General features: G+C 39.6%; 2 protein-coding genes across 2 annotated transcripts in view; one reads left to right on the top strand and one right to left on the bottom strand.

The window, feature by feature from the left end:
• Positions 1 to 6,092, bottom strand: part of pmm2 (phosphomannomutase 2) — a 32,625-nt gene extending 26,533 nt beyond the window's left edge. The window contains exons 1-4 of the mRNA XM_068003183.1: positions 5,955 to 6,092; positions 5,170 to 5,281; positions 3,405 to 3,481; positions 2,438 to 2,529 (exon numbers count right to left, since the gene is read on the bottom strand). Coding sequence (XP_067859284.1) covers positions 2,438 to 2,529; positions 3,405 to 3,481; positions 5,170 to 5,281; positions 5,955 to 6,035 — 362 coding nt within the window. The 5' untranslated portion in view covers positions 6,036 to 6,092. The remainder of the gene's footprint in view (positions 1 to 2,437; positions 2,530 to 3,404; positions 3,482 to 5,169; positions 5,282 to 5,954) is intronic.
• Positions 5,860 to 10,938, top strand: tmem186 (transmembrane protein 186). Its single transcript, XM_068003184.1, has 2 exons — positions 5,860 to 6,384; positions 10,017 to 10,938. The coding sequence occupies exons 1-2, from the start codon at positions 6,361 to 6,363 to the stop codon at positions 10,749 to 10,751; spliced, it is 759 nt and encodes a 252-aa protein (XP_067859285.1). The 5' UTR covers positions 5,860 to 6,360; the 3' UTR covers positions 10,752 to 10,938.
• Positions 10,939 to 13,226: the final 2,288 nt, after the last annotated feature.

The raw sequence follows: 13,226 nt of genomic DNA, 5'->3' as shown, positions 1-13,226 counted from the left end.
TGTCCTCTACCGTAAAGACTGAAACAAAATATTTGTTCAGCATTTTTGCCATCTCCATGTTTCCCACCATTAATTTCCCGGTCTCATCCTCTAAGGGACCTATGTTTGCCTTAGCAACCCTTTTTTTTTATATAACGATAGAAACTCTTGCTATCTGTTTTTATATTTTTTGCTAATTTATTTTCATAATCTATCTTCCCTTTCTTAATCAATCCTTTAGTTACTTTTTGCTGTCTTTTGAAGACTTCCCAATCTTCTATCCTCCCACTAAGTTTGGCTACCATATATGTCCTTGTTTTTAGTCGGATACTATCCTTAATTTCTTTACTTAGCCACGGATGGCTGTCATTTCTTTTACACCCTTTTTTCCTCAGTGGAATATATTTGTTTTGAAAGTTGTAAAATAACTCCTTAAATGACCACCACTGCTCATGTACCGTCTTACCCTTTAATCTATTTTCCCAGTCCACTTTAATCAATTCCGCCCTCATACCATCATAGTCTCCTTTATTCAAGCTCAGTACGCTTGTTTGAGAACCAACCTTCTCACCCTCTAATTGGATATGGAATGTGACCACGTTATGGTCACTCATTCCAAGGGGATCCTTAACAAGGACATTATTAATTAATCCTGGCTCATTAAACAGGACCAGGTCCAAGGTTGCTTGCCCCCTTGTAGGATCAGTTACATACTGCTCAAGAAATCCATCCCTAATACACTCAATAAACTCTTCCTCAAGGCTGCCCTGCCCAATTTGATTTGTCCAGTTAATATGATAGTTAAAATCCCCCATAATTATAGCTGTTCCCTTATTACATGCCCCGACTATTTCTTGATTAATATTTCTTCCAGCAGAGTTGCAACTATTAGGAGGCCTATATACTACGCCCACTAGTGTTTTTTTCCCCTTATTATTCCTTATCTCTACCCAAACTGTTTCATTATCCTGATCCTTTGTCCCAATATCATTTCTCTGTATTACAGTGATTCCTGCCTTTATTAACATAGCTACCCCACCTCCCCTTCCTTCCTGCCTGTCCTTCCTGATTGTTAAATACCCTGGCATATTTAATTCCCAGTCGTTGTCACCCTGCAGCCATGTTTCTGTAATGGCCACAAGATCATACCCATACGTAGTTATTTGTTGAGTCCATAAATTCTTTTAAAAGAGAATTAGACAGATTTTTGAAAAAGGTGAATATTAAAAAGGTATGATCAGGAGAGTTGGGAGAAAAACACTGCCACAGATTTGATGGGCCAAATTGCCTGACTCTGTGCTGTGATGTTCTATGATATTCCTTTGTATCTGTCATCAAGATAAATCCCGAGATCCTGCCCTAATTATGTGGTACAGAAGCTGCAGCCTTCCACAACTGGCAAAAAAGCAAACACAGAAAATAAAAGCAAAAACATGAACAGGGTAAGATATCAAGTTATTTTTTCATCATATAATACTAGTCCAAGTCAATCGCTGGTCTTGGTCCATGGTAGGTGGGGTAGGTACAGTATGCTAGGCATGAAGGAGGGTAATTAGGAGTTATTTGATTTTGGTCAAGAAAGTCAACCTACTTGGGGAAGTGTAGTGAGTTCATCATTTTGTGTTGTTATGTGAATGCATGTTGTACGTAATAAAGCAGTTCAATTTTGTATCTGGCCTTGTCTTACCAAGTGTTTTCTTGATCTGCCTTCAAAAAGATTCATTTCAGAACACAATAGGATACTACTGTTATACTCCTGGGTTATTCTATTGTATAGATAGATATTAGACAGTATGAGCAGATCCCTAAAATTCTCAGACCACTGAGTGACTAGCACCACCGTTCCCGAGAGACTGTCTTAAGCCAGAAAAAAAAAACGGGGTGGGGGGGAAAAGAGGAGAATGGGTGGGGTGCCGATCACTAGCCAGCAGCAGCCCTCAGGAGTGTTGTGAAGCTGAGAGCACCACTTACAAAAAATAACCTACCCTTTTGGTGGCGGCCGCATACATGCCTGGATTGCTTGCTCCACTTAGGGCAGCCTGATTTCCCTGAACAGGCGTTGGGCACCTTGCATATGCTAATGAGGGGCCTAAAGCCTGTTTTAGGCGGCTGTCTCGGACGCCTGAAAAGTGGCCCGGCCCAACATTAAGTCGGATGACTTTCAGGCATCCTGGGGATGCAGGGCATTGGTCCCTAGAATTGGCCCTTGTTATGTCCATTTAATGCCCTTAAAACAGGTGCAACGAAGTCCAATTTCTACCCCAATTTGTCTCACTGTATTCACATTTTTACTTCTCCGTTTTAATTCATTGGAATCATTACACATTATACAAACAAACAAAGTTCCCAATAAATTAACAGATAAGTCTTAAAATGTAGATTGGTTATAAAAATGTTGATAAAACAAGAGGATTGCAAGCTATACTAAAGTGGTTTAATTTGAGATGAGATTTTTTACCTTTTTTTAGGCAACTTAATCTTGGCCATATAATTTAGAGCGTAGTTGATTAGATTCTGCAGTACTTCCTCACCAACATGGTTCTGGATGCTCTAAAAAATCATCACACATGAAATATACATGATAAGCAGTTTTGTTTTATATCATATACTTCCAAGTGGCATCTGACAATACCCTTAGATCCATGTAATTAGATCACTGACAATCAGGCACTGTCTTAAACACAGCAATGTAGTAAATATATCTAACGTTACCATGTTCTGTCTTCAAAACTATCAAAGTACTAAGTTAAGTCACGCTTGTCAATGAATTGCCCCCTACTTTATGATTCCCATTTTGGTATAAACCCAGTGTATATGTTGATCTGTATTCAGAGAATATAAAACCGGGGATGAAGATGCAATTTAGGAAGCAGATTTTTCATTATTAATGTATTCTTTTGTTAAAATCTACCATTATATATGGTACATTTAAAAGATTATTTAATTTATGCTGGGCACAGTGATCCTTTGTTGCCAATCTTTTCATATGTTTATGTGGAACCTGATATGAAAAATAAGAGGATGGCACAATTCTTTCTTTGTCAAGTCAAAATAACACTGGTGTTAAATGATTTGTATGCTTAATTGATGTGTTGGATGTAGAACAAATGCTGCAGTTCTACTACTGAAAATGATAATTTAAAAAAAAATGTAAATTATGAGCACAATCGCACTCATGCTGGGTGCGCAAGTTGCTGCTACATATTTTCAGCCAAATGTTTCTTGCTTACATTTCCCAGTCTGTCAGTGTGACAGATAAAACAAGCCCTTGTTTCACTCTTTACTTTGAGGGAGGTGGGTTGGGGTAGGCTAAATCAACTGTTCAAAAAATACACATTTCCAGATGGATAAGAGCACATTAATAATTAAAAGGGCATACTTCTCCTTTAACTCATGCAGGTGAATTTCACTTTTTAACAACTTACCTGTTTACCCAGAAATTTTCCAGCTTTATATGCAACTAAGCCATTTTCAGCAAACACATAATCAACTTTTGAAATAACTGAAAGGAAAATAGAGCAGACATTTTAAAATCCAGTACAACCAAGATGTTCATTTTTCTGATGCCATAATACAATAAATCTGTGTACAGTCCACTCATGATCTTAATTTTTTTCTTTAAACCTTGTCTTAGGAAGGGTTTATTCACATCAGGTGCAACTACATTACATGGTTTGCTTTATTAGTTGTTCCACTTCTGTACAACGTACCACCTACACACCAGCTATCAAAACTGAAATGCAAGAAATTAAAACAGCAGCCACTAAAGAGTCTATATTGTATTACTAAATATTTTATAACATACAACAGCAAACTAATTCCTCTATATGTTATATAACTATGCAGTGTAGTTGGTAGTTTACAAAAATTTATGGCAGATTAAGCAATTACCCAAAACAACATAGGCACTTTCATGCAATGGTCACTGGGAAGTAATCAGAAGCAAGAAGTTATCCCCCCCTTCTCCCTACCCCAGAGACAGGAGGGCAAATCACACCACTAACCCTGCTGAGTGTAACAACAGAGTAATTCTATATAGAAAATCCCATTGATTACATGCACATATATGGAAATATAAAGGAATACACTGTGGAGATGTCCTATTGAGAGCCAGCACCATAAACTGAGCAGCTCCTCTCAGTTCTCATTTGAAGATCCATACACTAAGCTCAGTTTACATCAATGGCTCTCTGAATAAGCAGGCTCGATTCGACAAATAGCCTTTTCTGTTTTCCAATTTATGTTGCATTTAAATTCTTACCGACCTTTCTTGGCTGAACAAATATTATCACTTGTGCTTTTAACACTATTCTTTAAAGGTTACATTCAGAATATCAGTTTTCAATTCCACTATTTCTATTGCCCTTCCTGCTCACCTGCAACCAGTTGGCCCATTTCCTATGGTAATATCAGACTCTGTGTCTTTGAATTGGTACTATTTTTGAGATCTGTAATATGTGTTATTGGGATCCATGGATCAGTGAGTTGACATTACTGGGCTAAAGTTGCAGTATCCAGGGATTAGATCCCTATCTAACGCCACAGAGAAGTTGTACAAGGCCTCTGGAGGAAGGAGTTTACACAGCTTGAGTTTCTGGATGTTGCTTTAACATCCTGGGCACTTTTTAACCCCACCTAAAGTTAATTTAAATGTTTAAAGAGTGCAGAAGCTCTCACTCATATTTTCAATTGCATTTTAACCACAGAGGTAAATTCTGTGCATGCATATAACCTTTCCTAGACCAAAAAACTGTAGTTTGAGGCAGGCAATTTAAACAGGCGACTGCCCCGTTAGAACCATAAAGCAGAATAAATGCAGCGTGGTGTATTATTGTGGTCCAATTTTATGTTGTTGATGGGCTGCGGCTCTATAATTTCCGGTCTATTTACTTATTAGTATGCTGTAATCCCAGATGTCAGAATTGCCACGTCTTTATTGTTCTGACTGGTGACCTCAGCACACACTATCTCAAAACTTTCAGATTCCAATAGGTGAGATTTATTTTAAATGAAATACTGAAAATAGGTCACTGATGGTTAGGGTTTGTTACTAACGATTTCTTCAACGATCGCCTTTACAGTTGTATTAAACAAAAACGTGTAAACTAGACAATGTATAAAGGTCGGTACCATGGACGTGATCCAGGTCCCCGCCTCACGCCTTGTCCGTGTCTACAATGAATAACTCACCATCACCTCCCAGCTGCTCTTTAATTTTATCAATATCAGAACCGCCCACAACTCCAACTTTCACTTTTTTCCTTAAACGTTGTATAAATTTATCCATGTCCAGAGTGATTTTCTAAAGTGCGACATCAGGGGGGAAAAATACAACAATTAGTGGAAAATGCCGCATAAAACGCTACAATTTTCAAACTAAATCCGCCCATTTTATGGACACGTATCTTTAAATGGTAAATGTTCTGTAACAAGAGGCAGCCAACGAATGTGTATCAAAAGGTGTTCCTTTATACAAATACAAACCGCAGGAGCTGGAGTTTATAGTGGATAACAGTAATATCATTTAAGTTTTATAAGTTTCCTTTGGTTTTGTGATTAAGTTCTTTATTAGTTGTGTCCCTTTAAAAAGGGACAAATGTAAGGAGTCGCACAACACCAGGTTATAGTCCAACAGCTTTATTTGAAATCACAAGCTTTCGGAGCTTTGTCCTTCGTTATTAGTTGTGTCACTTTAAAAAGGGAGACACTGATGGTTTGGTTTTCGGTTGGTGACACTGGGACAACCTAGCGTCTCCTTCTGGGTTATTTTAGAAAAGTAGACAACTACACCGGAATGGATCCGGATCCGCTCTCATTCACAAACTCACCGCCTGTTGGAGGCGAGCGGAACTCTGATGTCACCGCCGCCATCACGACTGTTGATGTGCCCGCTCCCGGGATTCACCTTAAACTGGGCCCAGAACGTCTGGCTCGAGGACAGCGCTCCCGGTCGAGTTTAATACGCCGCCACTTACCTGCCGGGATTCAGTGAGGGTCCCATCCACATCAAACAGACACAGGATGCTCTTGTTTGGCTCTTTTGCTCCCTCTGCCATGTTGCCCTGTCGTCAATGGTTCCACACCGCTCCCAGTGCGCAGGCGCGCGGATGCGGCTAGCCGAACTGAATCCTGGGAAGTGCAGTACGCGCGAGGATTTGAGCGGAGCCGCCGGGTGAGCGTTGCTCGGGCAGCGGACTACAATTCCCAGAATGCACGGTGTTCGAGGCGCGTCAGTCACCGGCACTACACCGAACTCTTAACGGAATAATTGGTCGTCAGTAAATGACTTTTCAGTTCGATGTCGTTAAAATCTTTTTGTAAAACAACGTTCTGCTGTTCGCAGGATATCGTTCGCGGATCGCTTTCGGATGTGCGCGCGCCATGTATCGGCTTCCCCTGAGCAGGGTATGTGCACTGTGTTCTTCATAGTATCATATAGTAGGTACAGCGCAGGAGGAGGCGGCGGCCATTAGGCCCATCGTGTCCTGCCGGCTCTTTGAAAGAGCTATCCAATTAGTTGCACTCCCCTGTTCCTTCCCCTAGCCCTGTAAATTTTCTCCCTTCAAGTATTTATCCAATTCCCTTTTGAAAGTTACTATTGAATCTGTTTCCACCACCCTTTCAGGCAGTGCATTCCAGACCGTTACAACTCCCTACATCACCTTAAATCTCTGTCCTCAGGTCAATGACCTTTCTGCCACTGGAAACAGTTTCTCCTTATTTATTCTATCAAAACTGTTCATGATTTTGAACACCTCTATCAAATCTCCTCTTAACCTTCTCTGTTCTAAACAGAACAATCCCAGCTTTTCCAATCTCACCACATAACTGAAGTCCCTCATCCCTAGTGCCATTCTTTTAAGTCTCTTCTGCACCCATTCTAAGGCCTTGACATCCTTCCTAAAGTGTGGTGCCCAGAATTGAACACAATACTCCAGCTGAGGCCTAACTAGTGTTTTATAAAGGTTTAGCATAACTTCCTTGCTTTTGTACTCTATGCCTCTATTAGTAAATCCGAGGATTCCATATGCTTTTTTATTGGCCTTCTCAACTTGTCCTGCCACCTTCAAAGATTTGTGTATGTGCACCCCCAGGTCTCTCTGTTCCTGCACTCCCTTTAAAATTATACCATTTAGTTTATATTGTCTCCTCATTCTTCCTACCAAAATGTATCACTTCACACTTCTCTGCATTAAATTTCATCTGCCATGTGTCTGCCCATTTCACCAGTCTGTCTATGCCCTTCTGAAGTCTGTTACTGTCCTCCACATTGTTTACTACATTTCAGAGTTTCGTGTCATCTGCAACCGTTGAAATTAGACCCAAGTCCAGGTCATTAATATATATCAAGAAGAGCAGTGGTCCTAATACTGAGCCCTGGGGAATACCACTGTATACTTCCCTCCAGTCTGAAAAACAACCATTCACCACTACTCTCTCCCTTAGCCAATTTTGTATCCATGCTGCCACTGTCTCTTTAATCCCATGGGCTTTAATATTGCTAACAAGTCTATTATGTGGTACTTTATCAAATGTCTTTTGAAAGTCCATATACACATCATCCACACTTTCCTCATCAACTGTCTCTGTTACTTCCACAAAGAACTCAATCAAGTTAGTCAAACATGATTTTCCTTTAACAAATCCGTGCTTACTTTCATTTATTAGCCCATACTTTTCCAAGTGCCAATTAATTTTGTCCCGGATTATTGTCTCTAAAGTTTCCTCACCACCGATGTTAGGCTGACTGACCTGTAATTGCCGGTTTTATCCCTCGCCCCTTTTTTGAACAGGGGTGTAACATTTGCAATCCTCCAGCGCCGTCCTCATTATCTAAGAAAGATTGTGGCCAGAGCCTCTGTAATTTCCATCCTTACTTCCCTCAGTAATCTAGGATGCATCCTATCTGGACCAGATGACTTCTACTTTTGAGTACTACCAATCTTTTAAGTACCTCTTTATTTTTATCCTATCCAATATAACTCCTTTACTGCTACAATGGCAGCATCCTCTTTAGTGAAGACTAATGCAAAGTATTCATTTAGTACCTCAGCCATGTCCACAAGAAGATTTTTTTGTCCCTAATCAGTCCCACCTTTTCTTTGACTATCCTTTTACTATTTATATGCTTAGAAAATACTTTTGGGTTCCCTTTTATGTTAACCGCTAATCTATCCTCATACTCTGTCTTTGCCCCTCTTACTCCCTTTTTTAAATCTCCTCTGTAGTTTCTATATTCAGCCTGGTTCTCAACTGTATTATGAACCTTACATTCATCATAAGCCTCCTTTTTCTGTTTCATTTTAATCCCTGTATCATTAGTCATCCAGGGAGCTCTAGCTTTGGCTGCCCTTCCTTTCCCCCTCATGGGAATGTGTCTACTCTGTACCCAAACCAACTACTCCTTGAAGACCTCCCAATGTTCAGTTACTGTTTTGCCTACCAATTTTTGATTCCAGTCCACCAGGGAAAGATCCCTTTTTAACTCACTGAAATTAGCCTTCCTCCATTTTAGTATTTTTACATTTTATTGTTCCTTGTCCTTTTCCATAACTATTCTAAACCTAATGATATTATGATCACCATTCCCCAAATGCTCCCCCCACTGAATCATGCTTCATCTGCCCTACTTCATTCCCCAGAACTAGATGCGGCACTGTTTCCTTTCTGGTTGGGTTGGAAACACACTGTTCGAGAAACTTCTCTTGTACGCATTTTAGGAATTCCTTCCCCCCCTTTGCCCTTTATACTGTTACTGTCCCAGTCTGTATTGGGATAATTGAAGTCCCCCATTATCACTATATAGTTCTTGCATCTTTCTGTAATTTGCCTGCATATTTGCTCCTCCATCTCCTTCCCACTATTTGGTGGTCTATAGTATACACCCAGTAGCATAATAGCTCCTCTATTGTTCCTTAATTCTAACCAAATAGGTTCTGTCTTTGACCCCTGAACTACATCATCACTTTCTAGTGCTATAATAGTTTCTTTGATGAATTCTGCCACCCGCCTCCTTACTTTCCTTCCCTATCTTTCCTGAATACTTTGTAGCCAGGAATATTAAATACCCAATCCTCCCCATCTATGAGCCAGGTCTCTGTTATTGCCACTATATCAGTCCCGTTTAGCGACTTGAGCCTGCAGCTCACCGACGTTATTTACCACACTACCTGCATTTCCAAACTCATCTTAGTCTGCCTCGTATTTACCCCCTGTCTGATCCCTCCTATTTCTGAACTATTCGTTACTCTAGTGCTACTTGTCCCTCCCAGTCCTCTGTGCATCTTGTTTTCTCCTCTCTAGTGTTTTATCCTGGTGCACATCCCTCTGCCAATTTAAACCCTCCCTAACACTATCCCTAACCCTCCCTAACATGGCTCATTTGGCAACCGCACAGCCTGGTGTGGATCCAGGGGCCATTCTTGAACTGTAAGTGATCTCACTCAGGTAGGGAGGGAGTGACTGACTGCATTGTCCACAGCCCTGGTCATAGAGCAGTACATGCTCTGTGTATTGAACCACTGCTATTTCATTACCATGACTTCATACCACTGCTATGTCATTATCAAGTATAATGCAACGTTTTCCCCCTTGTTCTGGCAAGCATTATCTACAGTATTATCCATAGGGTGAAGGTATAAGTTATATAGAGCATCCTGAATTGTTTTTGCAAAGTAATATATTTCATGTGAATATTACATATTTTGAGTGTGGGATGGGAAAAGGACAGCCATGTATCTTGAACCAAACCTCAAATACTGATTTTATTTGGAATATTGAAACTTGTTTGTGTCATTGACAATTTTCATCATTTAAAATCATGCATAATTTTATGTACTATGCTGATTTGGTTGTAAATCACAATTATCTTAATTGTTGCTTAATTATGTAGTTGTTTAATTGTTTGTTATATAGTATCCTAGTACCTGGATGTGATTTATTAAAACTACAATTCATTGATATTTGTTGTACAAGTAGAGGTTTGAATTCCTTACTATAAGGCTTTAGTTTACAGATTGACTTTTTGTTTTGTTCAGGTGACATTTTTAAAGAACTTTTGTCAAACAACTTGCCAGTCAAGATCTTTGTTACCTCTATGTCCCTCAAGTACCCAAAAAAAGGCAAACATTTTCAGTTGGCTCAAGACTTGTGCTGTGGTACATCTTCAGCAAGCTGCGGAGTTTCATCTTAAAACACAAAAAGGGAATAATACAGCAGAAGGACAGATGCAACACAAGCATATGTCTGTTGATGGCCCGGAGCACCGGACACAGACAAAATCCAAATTTCCAGATAATGAACACTTCACAATGGTATACAGGTTTCAAGGAATAAGATTCTTGAGAGCTATTTCTCAGCTAAAAGTACTTCAGACTGGCATAACTGTGGCCCTTCTACCTACAGTTTATTACTTTTACCTGCAGGAGCAGGTTCAATATGCTCTTGTTAGTTATATCACTGGATTATCGGGTTTCGCTATAGTCATGCTTTATTCTATGAGTTACTTCCTAAGACGTTTCATAGGGATGCTGTATTTGAATGACTCAGGCACCACACTGAAGATTTCACATTTGACCTTTTGGGGACGGAGGAATGACTTTTATGTCCCAGTTGAAGATGTCATGCCCCTTGGCGATACTGGGGATGCGGCAAATGAAACTGTTCTGCAGTTCAAACAGTATAATAGCACTGAGATTTTCTACTTCTCAATTAAGTTTGGTCAGGTAGTTGATAAACAAAAATTCCTGCATGTGTTTGGTGGAATTCAATAAATAAAGAATTCCACTCATAGGCCTCTTGTTATAATAATTTGTAAAACAGTATGTTGGACAATGTTAACATCTGCATAGATGTTTAAATAAGCTAAACTGTAGAGAAAATGTTTTAATTTTTATTTTTAACTTTACATCATGAAATTATAGGTTGCGAATTAAATGAAATAATTAATATAGATTAAAGGAAATATTTTACAATTTACACAAGTGGGCGTACGGATGGTTTAAATTATTATTGTTCAAAAATCTCATTAGCAGAATGCATTCTGTAGGTACTGGAAAATTTCTTTCCTTCCTCTATACGGTGCACTTTTCCTAATGAGAAAGCAGGTAAGTATCATAGTAGGTACAGCTCAGGAGGAGGTCATTCGGCCCATCGTACCTGTGCCGGCTTTTTGAAAGAGCTATCCAATTAGTCCCCTTCCCGTCCTCTTTCCCCATAGCCCTGTAAATTGTTTTCCTTCAAGTATTTATCCAATTCCCTTTTGAAAGTTAGTATTGAATCTGCTTCCACCACCCTTTCAGGCAGTGCATTCCAGATCATTATACCCCGCTGCGTAAAAAGATGTTTCCTTACGTCACTTCTGGTTCTTTTGCCGATCACCTTAAATCTGTGCCATCTGATACCGACCCTTCTACCACTGGAAACAGCTTCTCCTTATTTACTCTGTCAAAACCGTTCATGATTTTGAACACCTCTATCTAATCTCCCCATAATCTTCTCTTCTAAGGAGAACAATCCCAGCTTCTCAACTCTCTCCACATAACTGAAGTCCCTCATCCGTGGTACCATGCTAGTAAATATCTTCTGCACCCTCTCCAAGGCCTGGACATCCTTTCTAAAGTGTTGAACACAATACTCCAGCAAAATCAAAAGCAAAATACTGTGGGTGCTGGAAATCTGAAATAAAATCAGAGAATGCTATAAGAGCTCAGCAAGTCAGGCAGCTGATGTGGAAAAAGAAACAGAGTTATCGTTTCAGGTCGAATGGTCTGTCCGAGTTTTAGCTCCACGATTTCTTGTAGTATTAGTAAGCTAAGCATGCACTATCTCCTAGTCTAGTTATTGGAGCTAACCATGCATGAGATGTTAACTGCTGTGGTTTGAGCTTTCTCTCTACCCTTGTGTTCATGGCAGATAGTTTCCATCTACAGACAGTATCATGAACTGAAACCAGTATCCTTATGTATGCCATGAGTGGGATGGTGTGTTACAGAACTAATATTTACCTCTTAATCACAGTATATTGCATCAGAGTCCATGTTAGATGCTCACCACGTTTTTCTTAAAAGACAGTAAATCCCTCACTGTCAGACTGTTATGTTCAGTCTAAAACCAAGATATGTATTTAAAAAATACTGCACAGAAGCAGAAAGATACAGCGAGATACTAAATGTACAATACTAGACTTCACGACAGAAACGGTTTCAAAACAAAGAGGATGGTCCAAAATCTCTCCTCTTTTTGGTAGCTTCTGATAATCTCTGACGGACATTATGTGAGAGTCGACCTCACATAGAGCCCATGTTAGCTCCTCATATTGTTGAAACAGTCAAAAGCAATTAACTGAAATCCTTGGGTGGACCATTAATTATATTGGGTGACTTTCCTTTGGCATGAAGGTAGACCTGTCATGATCTATTTCCTATTGATGTCTGCTGGCCATTGAAACCAGATCTCGTTCAGTTCTTGATACTTCTGAACATTGTACAACCTGAACTTCTTACAACAAAGCTACCTTGATGGTTCAGTGATTTAAGATGTTAAAAAAATTGTCAGTTCACGTACTTTAATATTTGCTAACAATTGAAACCACACTCTCAACCTTCCCCTTCATGCAGTTCATTGTGTGTCTGTTCCTTGCACTGTCTGAGTCCTTTCGTGCTGGAATTTATATATTGAAAATACCCATTGTCCTTTAGGATCAACTACTCAATTAGCAACTAGAAACAGGCTTCTGCATCCTAGCTCTCTGGGCAATAAATGCTGGCCTCGCCAGCGACGCCCACCATCCCGTGAACGAATAAAAAAAAAATCCAAGAACCTGCCTTGTGTCTTGCAGACAACTGGGTTCCGGTTTCCATTATGAAGTTTGGTCAAGGAAAGTCATCTTCCATCTTAGTCCTTGATGTTCTAAAATTGATATAGCAAAATTTTCTTCCCAGTTTGATGGAGGAGAAAAACTGCTTTTGTTGGTCCTTGGTATGCTCATTATGTAAGTCTTCTACCCTAGTTACTGGAGCTAATACTGTGTGTGATATTTTTATAATTATAGTATTATGGAATTGCTGAAGTGCAAATATAAATTAGATCCATGACAAGTGATTAACATGGAATCCAGGGCTGTATATGTTTGAAATTTCTATCTTCTAGGATAACAAGGGGGCATAAATTTAAAGTGATTGGTGCAAGGATTAGAGAGGAGCTGAGGAAAAATGTTTTCATCCAGAGGGTGGTGGGGGTCTGGAACT

The sequence above is a fragment of the Heptranchias perlo genome, chromosome 22 (assembly GCF_035084215.1).
Source record: "Heptranchias perlo isolate sHepPer1 chromosome 22, sHepPer1.hap1, whole genome shotgun sequence".
Classification (NCBI taxonomy): domain Eukaryota; kingdom Metazoa; phylum Chordata; class Chondrichthyes; order Hexanchiformes; family Hexanchidae; genus Heptranchias; species Heptranchias perlo.
This window is presented reverse-complemented; position numbering and strand designations above follow the sequence as displayed.